The sequence below is a fragment of the Cnephaeus nilssonii genome, assembly GCF_951640355.1.
Source record: "Cnephaeus nilssonii genome assembly, chromosome: 17".
Classification (NCBI taxonomy): domain Eukaryota; kingdom Metazoa; phylum Chordata; class Mammalia; order Chiroptera; family Vespertilionidae; genus Cnephaeus; species Cnephaeus nilssonii.
This window is the reverse complement of record NC_137088.1, coordinates 464163-483696: the sequence shown is the minus strand read 5'-3', so window position 1 is coordinate 483696 and position 19534 is coordinate 464163. Positions and strand designations below refer to the sequence as shown.

The following is a 19534-nucleotide window of genomic DNA, read 5'->3' as shown; positions in this document are numbered from 1 at the left end:
AATTGAACCGGGACTTCCTGGTGCATGGGTTGACTCAACCACTGAGCCACACCGGCCAGCTAGAGAGAGTTCTTACCTTGTGTTACGTATTGAGCCTCCACGTAAGACTTACTTTGCAAAGGGGAATCTGTTTTTGCGAGTATGTGAAGACTGATCAGTGGGAATGCATATGGAGACACTTCCTGCTTGGATGGTTACTGTGTAATGTTGCAAGCTGGTTTTAGATTTTACCAGGTTGGGGGAAAACTATTCTCTTAAATAGCCAGAGTTGACTAGAGACCATCTATTAGAAGAAGGCTGCAGATGGCAACGTCCATCTTTAATTTAGGCTGGAGTTGGTTGTCGATTTTTCTGAAGTTCTCCGCTACACCCTAGGTTATGCATTTAACTTTCCTTTGGTGGTTTGGCAAATAATGGAGGGAGAAGTCTTCTTAGATTATACTTTGTAGTTGTCTCTCATGCAGTAGGATCAGACTGCACACCAGCGTGGCCTGATGCGTTGGGCCTAGGCAGAGAGAGTGATGGTGTGCCGAGGGTGAGGGGCAGAGAAGGCAGGAAGGCCTCCTTTGGTTAACTTAGTCTGTACAGTGAGTGAGATGGGAGGATTGGGTTGTGGAATACAGGTGGGTACTCAGGGCTTTATTATTCTCCAAATTTTGGAGTATGTTTTTAACCCTTTGCACTCGCTTGCTTTTTTCTCGATTCCTGCTACCAATGCTAACCGTGTCGAGTCACACTCGACATCCGAGTGCAAAAGGTTAATTTTTAAAAATACTAAAGTACTCCTTGTGCACTGTTGGTGGGAATGCAGACTAGTGCAGCACTGTGGAGAACAAAATGGAGTTTCCTAAAAAACAGACAAACTAAAATGGAACTCCCATTTGACCCAGTGATCCCACTTCTAGGAATATATCCCAAGAAACTAGAAACACCAATCACAAAGCATATATGCACCCCTTTGTGCATAGCAGCACAATTTACCATAGCTAAGATTTGGAAACAGCCTAAGTGCCCATCAGCAGATGAGTGGATTAAAAAACCGTGGTACATCTACACAATGGAATACTATGCTGCTGTAAAAAGGAAGGAACTGCTACCATTTGCAACAGCATGGATGGACGTGGAGAGCATTATGCTAAGCTAAATAAGTCAGTCAGAAAAAGATAAATATCACATGATCTCACTCATTTGTGGAATATAATGAACAACATAAACTGATGAACAAAAACAGATCTAGAGACAGAGAAGCATCAATCAGACCATCAAACCTCAGAGGGAAAGTAGGGGAGGTTGGGGGTAAGGGGGAGAGATCAACCAGAGGACTTGTATCCATGCATATAAGCCTAACCAATGGACACAGACACCAGGGGGGTGAGGTCATGAGCAGGGGGGTGGAGGGGGGCAATGGGGGGCTAAGGACACATATGTAATACCTTAATCAATAAAGAAAAAATAATACTAAAGTACTTATTGAAAGTTATACTGTTTGTCATTTTAAAAAAAGACTTAATTTCCCTGACATTTAAAACTGTGATGATAGCCATTTGAAAGTAACTTTATTATAGTAGTAACTGCTTGTTTTGTTCATTTATAGGCAAAGATTGAAAATGTGCAGAAAACAGGTTTCATCAAAGGACCGGTGTTCAAAGGTGTTGCTTCTAGTCGGTTTTTGCCCAAAGGCACCAAGACAAAAGTTAACTTGGAGGAACAGGGACGACAGAAGGTGTCATTCAGCTTCAGCCTTACAAAGAAAACTTTGCCGAACAGGTTTCTGACTGCACTGGGCAATGACAAGCAAAGTGATACTCCCACCTCCCCAGCTGTACCTCTTCAAGTAGACTTGACCCCTAAAATTAAAGTGGACATTGGTGAGACCTTATCTACCGCAGAAGACTCTTCCCCACCAAAATCAAGGGTAGAATTGGGAAAAATTCATTTTAAGAAGCATCTGCTTCAAGTAACATCCAGGCCACTGCTAGCTACAGCCACACCAGTGACAGCCCCTCCCGCCACAGTACCATTACCAGCAGTCATCGCAGAATCAACAACTGGAGACTCACCACCGTCATCGCCACCTCCTCCACCGCCTCCACCTCCCCAAGCCACACTACCTTCACCACCAGCACCAGTAACCGAGCCAGTGGCCTTGCCACACCCGCCAATGATGGTTCTGATGACCGCATCGGCCGATGGAGCAGGTAGAGCCTTGAAGAACCCACCAGCTACAGTTGAACCAGAATCTTCAGAAGTGGACCCTAAGCAGGACCCTGTGTCTGACAGTTCAGAAGAACACATAACTCAGAACTGGAATGAGCAAGCAAACCTTCCCTCACAAAAAGAAGACTCCCATATTGGGAAGGAGGAAGAAATTCCAGATAGTTCTAAGAGGACTCTGAGCTCTAAAAGAACAGGTTCTAAGAAGAAATTCTCACAATCTGAAGGCACCTTTCTTGGTTCAGAATCTGATGAAGATTCTGTCCGGACTTCCTCAAGTCAGAGATCACATGATTTAAAATGTCCAGCAAGCATTGAAAAGGAAAGAGATTCAAAAAAGAGCTTAGCACCTTTAAAAAGTGAGGATTTAGGGAAATCTTCACGATCTAAAACAGAAAGAGATGATAAATACTTTAGTTACTCAAAACTTGAAAGAGATACTCGGTATACATCCTCCCGATGTAGATCAGAGAGAGAGCGAAGGCGAAGCAGATCTCGTTCTAGATCTGACAGAGGCTCTAGAACTGGCTTATCTTATTCCCGGTCAGAACGATCCCATTATTACGACTCTGACCGTCGCTACCGTTCCCCTTATCGAGAGAGGGCACGTTATTCTCGGCCGTATACAGATAACAGGGCACGAGAGAGTTCTGATTCTGAAGATGAGTATAAAAAGACATACTTAAGGCGAACCTCATCTCATTCCTCCTCTTACAGAGACCTAAGGACATCATCATCCTATTCTAAATCCGATCGGGACTGCAAAACTGAACCTTACTCAGAGATGGAGAAAAGAGGGAAGTATTCTTCAAAACCAGAAAGAGAATCCAGAAGGACTTCAGAAAATGAAGCAATGAAAAGGTGTTGTTCTCCCCTTAGTGAACTGGGATTCCGACGGGGGTCATCATATTCCAAGCACGAAAACAGTGCTTCCCGTTATAAATCTGCTCCTTCAAAATCTATATCCAAATCTGATAAATCAAAAAATTCTTTCTGTTGTGCAGAATTAACTGAGGAAATCAAACACTCTCATTCTCTTAGTTTACAGACTCATTGTTCAAAGGGTAGTGAAGTCAGAATGATTAGTAAACTTCCTGAAAGAGAAAGGACGGGCTCTCCTCCTCTATCAAATCGATTAAATGATTCACCGCCTTTTAAAAAACTAGAAGAATCGCCTATTTTTAAATCTGAATTTATAGGACATGATAGCCATGATAGTATTAAGGAATTAGATTCTTTATCTAAAGTGAAGAATGATCAATTAAGAAGTTACTGTCCCATGGAATTAAATATAAATGGATCTCCTGACACAGAATCTGATTTGGTAACATTTTGCACTTCTAAAACTGACACTGTCTTCATGTCTTCAGATGACAGTGTGACTGGATCAGAGGTATCCTCTTTGGTCAAAGCATGTGTGCTTTCATCAAATGGATTTCAGAATACTGACAGTTGTAAAGAAAAAGACTTGGGTGATACTTGCATGCAGTGTAGTAAGGCAGAAAGCCCATTTAGAGAAACGGAGCCTCCGGTGTCACCACACCAAGATAAACTCGTGAGTGTGCCAGTTATGACTGATTATTGCAAAACGGTAGTTAAAGAGCCAGTTGATATGAGAGTTTCTAGCTGTAAAACCAAAGATTCAGACGAGTATTATGCTTCAAATGACAACAGCCCTTCCTTGTGCCATTCTGCAGCTGAGGGCACGGAGCCCTCAGTGAGGAAGACTTCCTCCGATAGCTTTATGAATGTGCATTTGAAGTCAAAGACAGTCACCTGTGATACTAGAAGTCTGACAGATGAGCACTCAGCATTTGCATGCAAGGAATGTAAGAGTGCCGGTAGCACTAGTTCGGCTTCTGTTAATCATTTTGATGATTTATATCAACCTATAGAGAGTTCAGGCATTGCTTCATCTCTTCAGAGTCTTCCACCAGGAATAACAGTGGACAATTTCGCTCTCTTGCAATGTGGAGAGGACCCCTCTCCAGTTTTTGGTGCCGTACTGAAGAGTAAAAGCGCAGAGTTTTCGAAGCATGGAGAAGACATGATAGAAGTAGGCAGTGGCCTTCCTGACTTAGGTAGGGGGGTTGCTTCCTGGGAAAACAGGCATAATCATGGGTTATCTGGGAAATGTTTGCATGAGGCTCAAGAAGAAGGGAATAGCATGTTGCCTGATGAAAGAGGAAGACCAGAAATCCCTTTAGATGAAGAAGGAAGAAGGGGACATGAACACACTTCTGATGATTCAGAAGTTGTCCTTTCTTCTTGTGAGTTGAATTTAACCACGGAAGACAGCGAGTATATGACATATACCTTAAAATGTGACAGTAGTGGTCATGCCTCAGAGATCGTGTCTACTCTTCACGAAGAGTATTCTGGTTCCTCTGGAAGTTCAAGTGATGAAAGCGATTCAGAAGAGACAGATTCTGACGACAGCAGTATTCCAAGGAACCGTCTTCAGTCTGTGGTGGTTGTGCCAAAGAATTCGACTTTGCCCATGGAAGAAACAAGCCCGTGTTCTTCTCGGAGCAGTCACAGTTACCGACACTATTCTGACCACTGGGAAGACGAGAGATTGGAGTCGAGGAGACATTCATATGAGGACAAATTTGAGAGCATAGCAAGTAAAGCCTGTCCTCAAACTGAGAAGTTCTTCCTTCATAAAGGAACAGAGAAGAGTTCAGAAATGTGTTTTACACAGATGAGCAGAAAACAGATAGATAACCACCTGACTGAAATTGCTCATCCGCAGAGTGATGGAGTTGATAGTACAAGTCATTCTGATGTCAAGTCAGACCCGGGAGGTCATCCAAGTTTTGAAGAAACAGTGAGGGCCAAAATAGCCTCCAGGCAAGAGGAGCTGCCGCTTTATTCTGAGGATTTTGAAGATGTTCAAAGTAACTGTCGGCAACAGACGCCTTTCCCTGAGAGGCCAGACAGTAGACTGGGAAGAACAGAGTTGAATTTTTCCTCCTCTTACGAGCTCTCCCGAGTGGATGGCTTCCGTTCATCGGAAGAGCTCAGAAACGTGGGGTGGGACTTCTCTCCGCAAGAAAAGCCGACTACCACGTACCAGCAGCCAGACAGCAGCTATGGAGCCCGCGGTGGACACAAGTATCAGCAGGGCGCAGAGCAGTATGGTGGGGCACGGAGTTGCTGGCAAGGCAATGGCTACTGGGACCCACGATCAGCAGGTAGACCTGGAACTGGGGCTGTGTATGATCGGATTCAAGGTCAGGTCCCAGATTCCTTAACAGATGACCGTGAAGAGGAAGAGAACTGGGACCGGCGGGTAGGATCGCAGTTTTCAAGCCAGTCTGGTCAGTTTTTTCTGTCCCTGCAGCAGGACAAGGGGTCAGTGCAAGCCCCTGAAATAAGCAGCAATTCCGTTAAGGACTCATTAGCTGTACATGAAAAGAAAGTTCTTTCAAAAAACTTAGAAAAAAGTGATATGAAAGATAGAGGGCCTCCTAAAAAAAGGAGGCAGGAATTGGAGAGTGATTCTGAAAGCGATGGTGAGCTTCAGGACAGAAAGAAGGTGAGAGTGGAGGCACAGCTGTGCGAGGCTGCGGCGCCCCCAGGCTCCGCGCTGGCCGGGCCTTCCTGTGTCATGGAGGACTTCCGAGACCCCCAGCGATGGAAGGAATGTGCCAAGCAGGGGAAGATGCCTTGTTACTTCGATCTGATTGAAGAAAACGTTTATTTAACAGAAAGGTAAACACCATAATCTGGCAAATTTTAACCTCTTTAAAACATTAGTTTTCAACAATTCAGAATATATGACCTCAATTGTAGGAAATGTAATTGCATGATAAAATATAAATAGAAAAATCTAAAACGTGTGTTTACTTATTTAGATCCCCCCTCCCCGGAGGGGTGTCTCATTTTCTTTTTTGTCTCATTACCTTTTAGTTCTAGAAGTATCATTTAGGCCAGCTAGTTTTTTAAAAATTCCTTTTACATGTGAAACTGTGGCAGAAAATGAAACCAAATTGTACTAAAATAGTCTACTCTTAGAGAAGAAGTAGTTAAGTTCGATTTTTTCCGTCTACTTTTCAAAAAGGTTCAGAATGAAGTATCTTTACTTCGTACAGCTGGAACTAGGATAGAATATGGGTTTGTCAGGCTTTTTAGTCTATTGTTAATAGGTTAAGTTTGGTAGTAGTGTAACATGTTTTAGAAGTAAATGGTAAAATGGTTTACCACAAATCCCTAACATGAAGCAAGGTATAATGAGAATAGGAGTAATGGAAACATATTCCTCTACTGGCTCCAGAGCTGCTCATATGCTTGCTTTCACCCCAAGCACTGATCCCATTTCCCCAATAGAAATATATGCTAAATCTGCCTTTTGAGAAAAATCTGTAGTCTTCTAACTACCCACTTTCTCCTTAGGGGAATTTCTCCTCTAGTTTAACCTTGCCATCCCATTAAGTTTTCAACTTTTTTTTTTTATGAGGAATTTTTATTTTTATTTATTTATTTTTTTAATTTATTTTTTAAAAAATATATATTTTATTGATTTTTTACAGAGAGGAAGAGAGAGGGATAGAGAGTTAGAAACATCGATCAGCTGCCTCTTGCACACCCCCCACTGGGGATGCACCCGCAACCAAGGTACATGCCCTTGACCGGAATCGAACCCGGGATCCCTGAGTCTGCAGGCCGACGCTCTGTCCACGGAGCCAAACCGATTTCGGCTATTTTTATTTTTTTATAATATATTTTTATTGATTTCAGAGAGGAAGGGAGAGGGAAGGGGGGCTAGAAACATCAATGATGAGAGAGAATCATTGATCGGCTGCCTCCTTGCATGCCCCCTATTGGGGATGGAGCCCGCAATCCAGGCATGTGTCCCTGATCAGAATCGAACCTGGGACCCTTCAGTTCACAGGGCAACACTCTATCCAAACTGGCCAGGGCTTTATTTTTTATTGTGTTTAAGATAAAAGACCTCATTGTAAAGTTATGTCCCATCAGAAATTTTTTTCTATTAAAAATAACTCCACCCCCCCTTCCCCCGCCTTGCTGTAAAGGGCTTCCTACAGTTATATTCATTTACGTTTATTTGCAAATGAGGTTTAAATTCTTTTTAAAATTCATTTTTCTTTTAAGTAGAATTTGTATAAATGCGATGTTGCTGAAAGATTCTCTGAAAGATTTGATTTAAAACTTTTTTTTTTTTTTTTTTTTTTAGCAACTCCCTTTCTTCCTCAGCCTGTATATCAGCTGATACTTGTTCATCCTTGAGGACTGATTTTTAAACTGTCTTTAGCCCTAACCGGTTTGGCTCAGTGGATCAAGCGTCGGCCTGCGGACTCAAGGGTCCCAGGTTCGATTCTGATCAAGGGCATGTACCTTGGTTGTGGGCACATACCCAGTAGGGAGTGTGCAGGAAGGAGGCAGCTGATCGATGTTTCTCTCTTATCGATGTTTCTAACTCTCTACCCTCTTCCTTCCTCTCTAAAAAATCAATAAAATATATTTTTAAAAAATAAAAAAACTGTCTTTAATTAGCAATGTCACTATTTGGTACTAATGGGTTTTCCAGTTTTTCTCATGAGCCAAATGTGAATATTAACATTTGAAATTGCACAAATTCCCAGGCTTAGCTGACCTGAATAAGTGAGTGAGTACAAAGTGATAGACTTGAACTTACCCCTTGTCCAGTCTGCCAGGGTTAAGGTTGCCTCTCATCTTTTTTGCAAAACAATTTGTAGTGTTCCAGTATCACAAATTCTAGTGATTAGATGTTTTCTTCCTTTTGAATGATTGGCTTAACCAGAATCATTCAATGTGAAGCTAATGAGATTTAGCACATTATTTGATTGTGTATGCTGTATCATTGCCAGGAGATTTGTTTAACCAGTGTTGATAAAATTTTACCCAATAGGAAGAAGAATAAATCCCATCGGGATATTAAGCGAATGCAGTGCGAGTGTGCTCCCCTGTCTAAAGAGGAAAGGGCTCAGGGGGAAGTCGCATGTGGGGAGGACTGCCTGAACCGTCTCCTCATGATCGAATGGTAAGGGACCGGGAAGGCTTTGCTTTGTTCAGCCTCTAGTAAATGTCTCGAAATACTGAGAAGAATTACTAGTGAGGAGTAAAATTTAACCTTTTCCTTCTGTCTTTTGTTGAGTGTTTATAAGCAATAAATCTCTCTCCCTTATATTTTGCATTAGATTATAGTACACATTGTAAGTGCTCTGTAAAGTAGCCCTAAAATGCTAATAATGTAATACTAATTTTTATCCAGTCTCCTTTTATTTCTTATAATGTTCATGTCTTGAGAGGTAAGTATTATTCGTTAGTTTTTACTGTAAAATGAGATAAAACCCTATTATTTCAAAAATTCATAAAATAAAATGTATTTCTTTCCCAAACCGCAGTCTCTCTTTGTAGTCTTTCTAGGTAAGTTTTATGTCTAAGTCAACATAGGTAAATATTTACTCTTTTTATGTACAGAAATTAAATCTTACTGTATCTACTTTTAAAATACTTGTTCTCTTCCCCTTCGCCCCCACCATACACACACTTAATAAAATGCTTTGAAGACCTGTTCAGAGCCATATGTAAAGGGCCTACCTAAATTTTCCCTTAGCTGCCTTACGTACTCTATTCATAGTTAAACCCTAAGTATTAATCTTCTATTAGTAGACACCTGCTTCTACATTTTTTAAGTAAATAGTGTATATCTGTACATTAAAAATGTGTGATAAATTTTTTTAACATGAGACTATTGAAGGTGATTTATGGTGGTGGTTACCTTATTTTTAGTGCTAATGAATGTTTTCTTTCAAGGCTAAGTTTTTGGTTTTGCTCGTTACAATGTTATAAAAATAAAACATAGATACTGTAAAAGTAAAGGAGAGAGAGCATTTTTAGTATTCCTTTACCTACGCTAAAAGTAGGATGGCGGTATACATGTACGAAGAAGAGACGTAGAATGAACCCTGTTCCCGAACTTGGCACTGCTGCCCTGGTCTCTGCAGTCTGCCGGCTCTTCTCGCCAGCCTTGCTACTAGGAATGAAGTGCGGACTTTTTTTCTCCGTGTTACTCCCATACTCACACTTTTGGTAGTCCTTGGCATTACGTTCAGATTGAGCCTGGTATTCAGAGCCCTTCATAGTAAAGCAACAACCTTCCTTCCCGTCTTCCAGCAGCCCACCTTGCTGATCAGTTATCCTTAGCGCCTTAGCTCCTTAGCTCCGTTTCCGCTCGTGGGCCTTGCTTCCTGTTTCTGCACACAGGCAGGCACTGCTGTTGTGGCTCCGGTTTTCCGTACTGTCCATGTCCTACGTGTCACTAGAGGCTCTGCTTGAATCCTGCTCCCTCTGGAAGCTTTCCTTCACTACCTCACTCTGAAGTGAATCTTCATCCTTTGAACATCTATGAAAATGTTTACTATTAGTTTGACAAAACGTAACGTATTGAAGTGATTGGTAATTTCTATTTTAGCCTTACTCAGTAGTTATTTATTTAAAAATATATTTTATTGATTTTTTACAGAGAGGAAGGGAGAAGGATAGAGAGTTAGAAATATTGATGAGAGAGAAATATTGATCAGCTGCCTCCTGCACACCCCCTACTGGGGATGTGCCTGCAACCACGGTACGTGCCCTTGACCGGAATCGAACCTGGGACCTTTCAGTCCGCAGGCCGACGCTCTATCCGCTGAGCCAAACCGGTTAGGGCCTTACTCAGTATTTAAACCTTTGTTTCTACCAGTTTGGGACTACTGAGAATTTATTATTTTTATCTAGTATACATGGGGAGAAGACTTGCCACTTTATATTGTGTTTACTCTGAACAAGGATGATAAATGGTGGCTTTAGTTTCTCTTAAATGTAGATCAGTTAGCTACTTTCAGAAGATCAAATTGATGATTGGAGTGGAATATAAGAGAGGGTGCACTGATAGGAAATAAACTAGCCCTGCAGAGTTGTCAGGAGCACGCCTGGAAATGTATCCTAGACACCCAGAGAGGGGGTGATGACGAGGTGACAGGACTGTTGTGGGCACCCTCTGATGGAGGATCGATGTGGACTCCCAGTTGTGAGGATCCCTTCGTGGCGGAAAGGGTTACCGAGGAAGGCCCACCGGGGGGTCTGCCACACCGGAGGACTGTGCCACAGAGAGGGATGTGCTGTGTGCGCTGGCAAACGTTTCTGGTTCTGTTGCTGTCGAAGAATTAATGTTCTTCATTTCTCACAGTTCTTCGCGGTGTCCAAATGGGGATCATTGTTCCAATAGACGGTTTCAGAGAAAGCAGCATGCAGATGTGGAAGTCATACTCACAGAGAAGAAAGGCTGGGGCTTGAGAGCTGCCAAAGACCTTCCTTCGTGAGTAATGTTTTCATCACCTTCCACCTCATTTTCGTGTTGTTGAAGTTGATGAGAGACTTTGTAGGAAAATAATTTGTCTATTACACTGACGTTTAATAATGATTATTGTACAGAATGGCCACTTAGTAGCTGGTATGTAAAAAAAATCCACTTGTGTGTGTGGGGGTGGTAGGGGAACGTCTCTTCTATATATATATATATATATATATATATATATATATATATATATACACACACATACACACATATACACACACACACACACACATATATATATATATATATGTGTGTGTGTGTATATATATATATATATATATATATATATATACACACACACACACACATATAAAAGGACATTATGTCATTTGAACTAAGCAGGTCCTTTTTTGTCTAATAGTTATGTTTCTTTTAATTCCAAATAATTGCTGAAGTATTGGCTATAGATCCCCAAAATTCCTGTGAAATTTTATAAAGGTAAAAAGGAGTAAGAACAGAATGCATTAGTTTATATAAAACTGATTTTGGACCAGAGTACGTAGAAGGTAGTATCTGAGGACATTGAGGCAGAGAATTAAAGCATACTTGACAGACACTCAGTAAACATTTGTATGTTGCCTTCCACCTAACTCATGTAAACTTTTTATATGTAATGCAGTAAAAAATTCACTTTCTTTTCTACCATATTCAGTATTTCCTTTAAACATGTCCTCACATATCACATATTAAAATATTCTTATGCCTTTTTTAAAGTTAAGTATATACAGGTTATATGTGTTTATTTCTTTTTAAAAAATATATTTTTATTGATTTCAGGGAGGAAGGGAGAGGGAGAGAGAGGTAGAAACATCAATGATGAGAGAGAACCATTGATTGGCTGCCTCCTGCACGCCCCACACTGGGGATCGAGCCCGCAGCTGTGACCGGGAATCCAACCATGACCTCCTGGTTTGTAGGTTGACGCTCACCCACTGAGCCACGCTAACCGGGGATATGTGTTTATGATTTAAATACACAAAAGGAATAAAGGAAGAAAATAAAACATTTGCTGGATTCTAGAGACTCGGGCACAACTGTTCCTTCAGAATCCTCTAATCACATGGCCCCCCTTAGATGGGATTGGAATGGGCGAGGGTTTTAGTCTGTTTATTGTGTGTAGTCACAGGAATCCCCACAGGTGACAACCTGACAATCACCACGACTACCAGCACCAGGTAACGTAGTTTTCTGAGAAATTTCATCTATCTTCTAAAAGCCAAAGCTTTCTGTTTTTCTTGTGAAAGTAGGAAATAATGTTTGTATCAGTCTGTTCTTTTGGGAACCAACCAGGAAAAAAAACCACATTTCATTATATATAAAGAGTGGATAGTCAGAACCTCAGATATTTCCTTCTCTATAGAATCATCGTATTGTATTCTATATCGAATTTGTTGGATACTTTATACTATTTTAAACAAATAATAGGCTAAGCTTCCTTTGAACACAGTTAATGACATAGAACTTCCCAGTTTAGTCCAGTGCATTTCTAAAGTAACTAACTCTGGCCTAGATACAGATTTTCAGGGACATTTTTATCCTACCCATGCCAGCCAGGCTTTTCTCTTTGATTGAGAGTATTTTTATTTTTTTAAGGAATTCCAGTTTAGACTTAAGCCTCTGTTGCAGGAATAGTAGTGGGTAATATGTCTGAACACTGCCTCTTAGAGTTTTACTAAAACACACAGCTTCAAACCTAATGTAAATTCTTGCTAAATGCAACATAGACTCTTAATGTTATAGAGAGGGAGTTTGGGGGAAGGAGGAGAGGATGTTCTACTGCACGCCCCCTACTGGGGATCGAGCCCACAACCCAGGCATGTGCCCTTGGCCGGAATCGAACCCGGGACCCTTTAGTCCACAGTCTGACGCTTTATCCACTGAGCCAAGCCGGCTAGGGCACATTGTTGCCTTTAAAGACTTGAAGGAGTTCAGTGAATAGACCTCATTAAGCCAGGAGCAATATCACACTTAGACAAAGATTAACTAAAAATTAAGAATCTGCCCTGGCTGGTTGGGCTCAGTGGATAGAACATTGGCCTGCGGACTGAAGGGTCCCAGGTTCAATTCCTGTCAGGGTACATGCCTGGGTTGCGGGCTTGGTCCCCAGTAGGGGGCGTGCAGGAGGCAGCCGATTTATGATTCTGTCTCATCATTGATGTTTCTATCTCCCTCTCCCTTCCTCTCTGAAATCAATAAAAATATATTAAAAAGAAAAAAAGAAGAATCATTGTCTCTGCCATTACGGTCTTTTTTTTTTTAAATTGTTTAATTGTATTTATTGCTTTTAGAGAGAAGAGAAAGTCGAGAGAGAGAGAGAGAGAGAGAGAGAGAGAGAGAGATTGAGATTGATGTGTTGTTACACTTATTTATGCATTCACTGGTCAATTCTTGTATGTGCCCTGACTGGGGATTGAACCTGCAACCTTGGTGTATCAAGACGATGCTCTAACCAACTGAGCTACCCAGCCAGGGCACATGCCATTAGGGTCTTAATCTCTCTGTCAGGCAGTTTGATATTACTCTTTTTCCTTTTGGTTGTTTGTATTTGAGACATAGCTTTTCTAAGAATCGCAAATTAGTTTAGCCAGTTTGAAGGCCTGCACTATATGCTTTCACAGTGACCTCATTTGGTTTTATGTCGGTGAGGCAGCTGAAGGATCTAGTGACTCTTCCAACATTTCCTAAGTTACTGAGGACTTGGAGACTCTTCTCAGCTGCTTCATCAAGCCCAAGCTGTTCGTTCCATGGGTATTGACATGTCCTTCAGCATTCCCGATGGCATGAAGTCTCTGCTCTGAGTGATTTAATAGTTGGTCAAGTTCTGATGTTTAAGAACTTTTTCTAAATGTAGAGGTGATTTGAGAGCAGTGCCATCAGAATTGAATAATTTAGTTTAATAGCAAAAAGCATCTTTATAATATAACTAGAGGCCTGATGCATTAAATTTGTGCATGGGTGTAGGGTTCCTAGGCCTGGCCAGCGATCGGGGCCTTCCAGCTGCCAGCCGGGGCCTGCCTTCCCCTGGCTGCCGGCTGCTGGCTGGGGCCGCCCTTCATTCTGCACTGCCCCCTGGTGGGCAGCACACGTCATAGCAAGCAGTCGAACTCCCAAGGGGACAATTTGCATATTAGCCTTTTATTATTATATAGGATGGGGCAAGCAATCAGTCAGGTGAGGTTTGAGTCCCAGGTAACACATTAGGCTTTGTGACCTGTGCTGCTCACCTAACGTCTCTAACTTCCATCTTGTCTGTCAAAGGAGGCATAATACCTGTCCCAGGGCTTCAGTGAACTTTAAATGAGCAAGTTCAGGGAGGAGGGTTTCGTTTTTTTGTTAGGAAAGGAAATTATATGTTTTTTACAAATGAGGTTCCAAATCCTGCATAAGGTATGTTTTATAGCTAGTTATTACCATATTTAATCTACATGTCAGCCTGTGATGTTATTTTTTTTTCTTTTTCTCGAGAGAGGGGATTAATCCAGGAAGTGGAGAGTCCAACAGTATAAGAGCTCAGATTTTGTCATCATTCTAGTACATCTCTTACCTAATGATAAGCTTCTGAGGTTGGAAAGGAACATTTAAGTGTTGTTTATAACGATAGTAATTAGACCTTTCAGGGTTATCTGTGAGTAATAGGTTTTGATAATTGAGAGTTAGATGTGTTTGTGATGGACTGCTGCACAGATGCATGTATATCATTATAATCCTATTTTGGAGGTTTGCTTTTTTACGTAATTGTTTTTTTCTCATTTGTTAATAACTGCTTTATTTTCTAAACTAAAAAGCTTTAATTTTTTTCAATTGGCAATTTCTTTAATAAGTGCACTGATTATATCAATATGTTGTAAACAAATAGAAAGGATTTACATTTTTACATTTTAAAAATCTCTGGTTAGCCCTAGCCAGTTTCTCTCTGTCTTTCCCTCTCTTCCACTCTCCCTAAAAATCAATGGAAAACTATGTCCTTGGGTGAGGATTAACAACACAACAACAACAAAAAGATAAAATCTCTGGTTAGAGTTAGGGCATATTCATTTTGAAGGGGTAAGACAAGACTTCCAGGTCAGTCAGTTCAGGGTAACTTGTGACCAAAGCATAGAGAAGCATTTGACTATATGGAGGTAGTAATACATGAAGTCACTGATGGGAATGAGCTTTTATAGAATAAAGGGAAGGGGGAAGAAATAGAATTTAATATTTCAATAGAGAATAAAATAAGCAAGGAAAGAACAATCAAGGGTAGAAAGTACCTGAAAGAAGCCAAGGAGAGAAATTAATAATTACTATTGATAAATGCTCGAGAAAACTTAAAGAGAATGCAGCCATAGAAACAGCATTTTAAAAAATCCTCACCTGAGGACATTTTTCCATTTTTTTTTTTTAGAGAGAGTGGAAGGAAGTTAGAGGGGTGGGGGGATACACAGAGAGAGAAACATTGATGTGAGTGAGACACATCGATTGGTTGCCTTCCGTATGCGCCCTGATCAGGGATGGGGATCCGAACCTGCAACTGAGGTACATGCCCTTGACCAGGAATCGGGATGACACACTAACCTCTGTGCCAGACCGGCCAGAGCAGAAACAGCATATTTGACCTTTGACATTGTTAGAAACCTTAGAGCAGTGGTTCTCAACCTTTCTAATGCCGCGACCCTTTAATACAGTTCCTCATGTTGTGGTGATCCCCAACCATAAAATTATTTTCGTTGCTACTTCATAACTAATTTTGCTACTGTTAATGAATCGTAATGTAAATATCTGTTTTCCGATGGTCTTAGGCTCTACAGCAGCGGTTCTCAACCTGTGAGTCGCCTAAGACCATCGGGAAACACAGATATTTACATTATGATTCATAACAGTAGCAAAATTACAGTTATGAAGTAGCAACGAAAATAAGTTATGGTTGGGGGTCACCACAACATGAGGAACTGTATTAAAGGGTTGCGGCATTAGAAAGGTTGAGAACCACTGCCCTAGAGGGTAAAGGCAGTAGAAGGGCTGCTATATTTAAGTTGCCTTCTATTTTCCTTCAACATAAAGTCTCTGATTTTTCAGTGCCTCCTGATTTCTTCAGAGGTGTTTCTGACTATGAAGCATTTTTTTCATGATAATGTAAACCAGAGTTGCAAGTTTGTTTTAATATCTAGTTAGAATAAGGATATGCATCTTGGCACTATGTATAAATTGTAAAAGCTTCTTAGAATCAACATTCTTAAAAGTATTAGGAAGGAGGAAATTAACCTGGAGTAGATGCTAGGTACTTTACATATATTTTTACTTATGTCTTGTGCAATACCAATTTTATCCACTGTGGGATATTTCTGTAAATGCATTATTTTGCTTGGACATATGTGTTTTCCATGTAAGAACGTGTTCCTAGGCAGGAACTGCTATCCTTTTGTTTTTCCAGGAACACCTTTGTCCTGGAATATTGTGGTGAGGTTCTCGATCATAAAGAGTTTAAAGCCCGGGTAAAGGAGTACGCACGGAACAAAAACATCCACTACTACTTCATGGCCCTGAAGAATGATGAGGTGAGCAGCATGCATGTGTGCGAGCTTTGAAACAGGGCTGGAACTCGCTGAATTCAAAAGGGTCATTGATAAAAATGGACTGATCGCCTGGTTCGTAGGTCAATGCTCCATCACTGAACCACACTGGCCGGGCCATGTTAAAACTTTTCACAATTACCAGTGACAGCCCCCCCCAAAGAGCTTTTTAAAAAACATATTTTATTGATTTTTTACAGAGAGGAAGGGAGAGGGATAGAGAGCTAGAAACATCCATCAGCTGGCTCCTGCACACCCCCTACTGGGGATGTGCCCACAACCAAGGTACATGCCCTTGACCGGAATCGAACCTGGGACCCTTCAGTCCACAGGCCAACGCTCTATCCACTGAGCCAAACCGGTCAGGGCCCCAAAGAGCTTTTGTTTTTGTGGGTTATATTTGTCAATATTTATTATATTAAAAATTAAAGCTGATATTTATTAGACCTTTTCAAAGTAATAAGCCCGTATATTGACTTTTTTTTTTTTTTTACAAATCTCTTTAATATCTGGCTTTTAATAGAATTGGGGTAGATTCTCATCTTTGCCTCTGCATTCAGTCTGGAAAAGCAAATCCTAGAGATGGACTCCAGGATCTGCTGCATCTAACTCTGGGGATAGACCCAGGAACGAGGGCGCAGGGCACTCACTCCGCCGGTATGAGAGCTGTGGCACTGTGGCATAGCGTGCACTTGAGAACATTGTCACACACATGAAGCGAGACTGGAATACAGTAGGAGATAAGTAGCTCAGAGTAACGAGAAGATGATAGATGAGGAGGTAATTTTGTCTGTGGGTAAATGTTTATCGTCAGCAGATCTTCAGAGGACGTGGTCTCCACTTGGAAGTATAAAGTAGTATGAGAGTGTTTCTAAAGGAAAGGGGTTGGGATGGGATTTTAAATTTGCCTGATGCCTTTCCTTTGCAAAATGCAAGACCTTATATGGTAAGATCTCATTTGTAACTCTTATTTTATCCTTTCCCTAGATAATAGATGCCACTCAGAAAGGAAATTGCTCTCGTTTTATGAATCATAGCTGTGAACCAAACTGTGAGACTCAAAAAGTAAGTTGAGATAGATTTAGAGTTTGGGGTATTTATTTAACATTGCTATTCTGACCATTTCAGGTTGTATCAAAAGTACCCAAGACTTCTATTTTTAAATCATTTTTTTCTACTCTGTTGTTAAAGTTTTTATTTTAAAGTAAGTTTAGGTTATGAAATAATAAATGGTGCTGAGATATTACAGAGTTCTCATACCATCCTTCACTTAAGCTTCTCCAAATGTACATTGTACATAACCATAATACAATTACTCAACCCAGGATATACGTTAACTGTTACCTAGTCTAAAGACTTTATTCAAATTTTAACATCTGTCTTTTTGGTCTAGTATTCGATCCAGAAAACTCCTGTTGCATTTAATTCTCACCACTCTTTGCCCATAAATTTTAGATACTATTTCAAAGTTGCCAAAATACGAAACTAAATTTTGATTTTTATGGAGTCCAGTGTGTGTGCACTATTCAAATTTTTAAAAATGTTTTTATTGATTTTTAGAGGGAGGAAGGGAGAGGGATAGAGAGAAATACCAATGAGAGAGAAACATCAGTCAGCTGCCTCCTGCACGCCCCCCACTGGGGATTAAGCCTGCAACCCTTGCATGTGCCCTGACTGGGAATCAAACCAGTGACTTCTTGGTTCCTTGGTCGACACTCAACCACTGAGCCACACCAACTGGGCCTATTCAGATTTTTGTCAGCTCCTATCCAGGTTCCAAGTTTTACCGTTTTAATGATGCAATAAAGGGCCAAGTGGCTACAGGCGAGGGATTTGTGTGGTGTGCATGTGGACACCCTGCTCTTCCTCAGCACGTGCTGTGCCTGGCACAGAACTGGCACTTGCTAAATCCATTCGCCGGTGGATTTGTCACCTTGAATATATATGCCTCGTTTGTGTTTTGAGTTTAGATTTAAAATATATAAATAGATTAGAACTTTGGTTCTTTTTAGGTTAAGAAAACTATGGATCCACTCCCTAGGAAAAATAGATCCCAATGGTCCCCTCTCATATTGAAATAGTGGTTTTGAATCCAGGGTATTTTTTGCCTTTGATGTTTGTGCTACTCGACCTTAAATATGACTCTTTCTGAAAGTTGAGCCATATCATGAATAGGAAGCACTGGTCTGAAATTACTCGGCCCACAGTTCTGGCCCAGTTTTGCCTGCAGCTGGCGACCACATGTCTGGCGGTGAGATTCCAACTGCATGGTGTCCCTTCATCTTTCTAAGAATGGGTTTTTTCTTCAGTAACCTGTTCAGATGGTCTGGAAAGGCGCTCTGCAGTCGACTTCCATCGCAAATGATCTGGAACTACAAGGCCTAACTCCTGTGTACTAACCCCATTTTAATTCCTGAGTTTTATACACCTGTTCCGATGTTTCCTCCCTCTCACTACACTCAGCAGTGTGACCACTGCTTCATGAAGGTCAACTTTTGGCATCATTTCCCCCTGGTTCCATACCCCATCTTGTCTTAGAACATAATTACTTTTCACATAATGTAAATTTGCCTGTGCTACTCAGTGACACCAAGCATTCCCTATTTGCCTATCTCTAGTACAAGCGAATCTTTACTGTGTGGAAATTCGCGTATCAAAATGAGTTAAAGTACAGTTACTTTTATTAGATACAAATTATAGATGATATTCAATCTGGTAGTTCATGAAATAAGAGTAGCACTTTAATATGTTAGTTTATTTAAAGAAAAAAGTTCCCCAATTTATCTACTTGGAAAAGCCTTTATCTTCTAAAGAGGAACATGCATAATTAAAGTTGATAATGATAATCTTTAAAAAAGATTTCTTTTTTAAAACTAATCTCTTTTCTTTTACAAACAACATCTCAGTGGACTGTGAATGGACAGCTGAGGGTCGGGTTTTTCACCACCAAACTGGTTCCTTCAGGCTCAGAGCTGACGTTTGACTACCAGTTCCAGAGATACGGGTGAGTGTGGTTCTCTGTGGGGAAGAAGGCTGTTCAGATACAGAGATAGGAAACTGATGTGAGCTGCTGAGCAGTCACCTCTATTACCAGCTCTTATCTATAGTGGGCTTAGGGTTTTGTGTGTTTTCCTGCTGTATGGTACTTTGGGCCATTAAAGGATATTGTGCATGAACAGCATAATTTTCTCTGAACTTCATACTTCATATATAATTATGTTTCTAATGTAATTTAAAGATTTTAATTATAGAAATGTCAACAGTGTGTGTGTAAAGAGGATAGAACAGTTCATCTCTAATTCATCATTTACCAGTTATCAATTCATGCTTAAACTTGTTTCATCTATGCCATATTGTACTTTGAAAAAAAATTTGTTACCTAGTT

At 40.8% G+C, this 19534-nt stretch overlaps 1 protein-coding gene across 2 annotated transcripts in view; it reads left to right on the top strand.

Annotated features, from left to right (window-relative positions):
* Window positions 1-19534, top strand: part of SETD2 (SET domain containing 2, histone lysine methyltransferase) — a 76473-nt gene that overhangs the window by 17506 nt on the left and 39433 nt on the right. For both annotated transcript variants that reach the window (XM_079794373.1, XM_079794374.1), the window contains 6 exons: window positions 1595-5931; window positions 8111-8242; window positions 10433-10561; window positions 16011-16134; window positions 17137-17214; window positions 19056-19153. In XM_079794373.1, coding sequence (XP_079650499.1) covers window positions 1595-5931; window positions 8111-8242; window positions 10433-10561; window positions 16011-16134; window positions 17137-17214; window positions 19056-19153 — 4898 coding nt within the window. The remainder of the gene's footprint in view (window positions 1-1594; window positions 5932-8110; window positions 8243-10432; window positions 10562-16010; window positions 16135-17136; window positions 17215-19055; window positions 19154-19534) is intronic.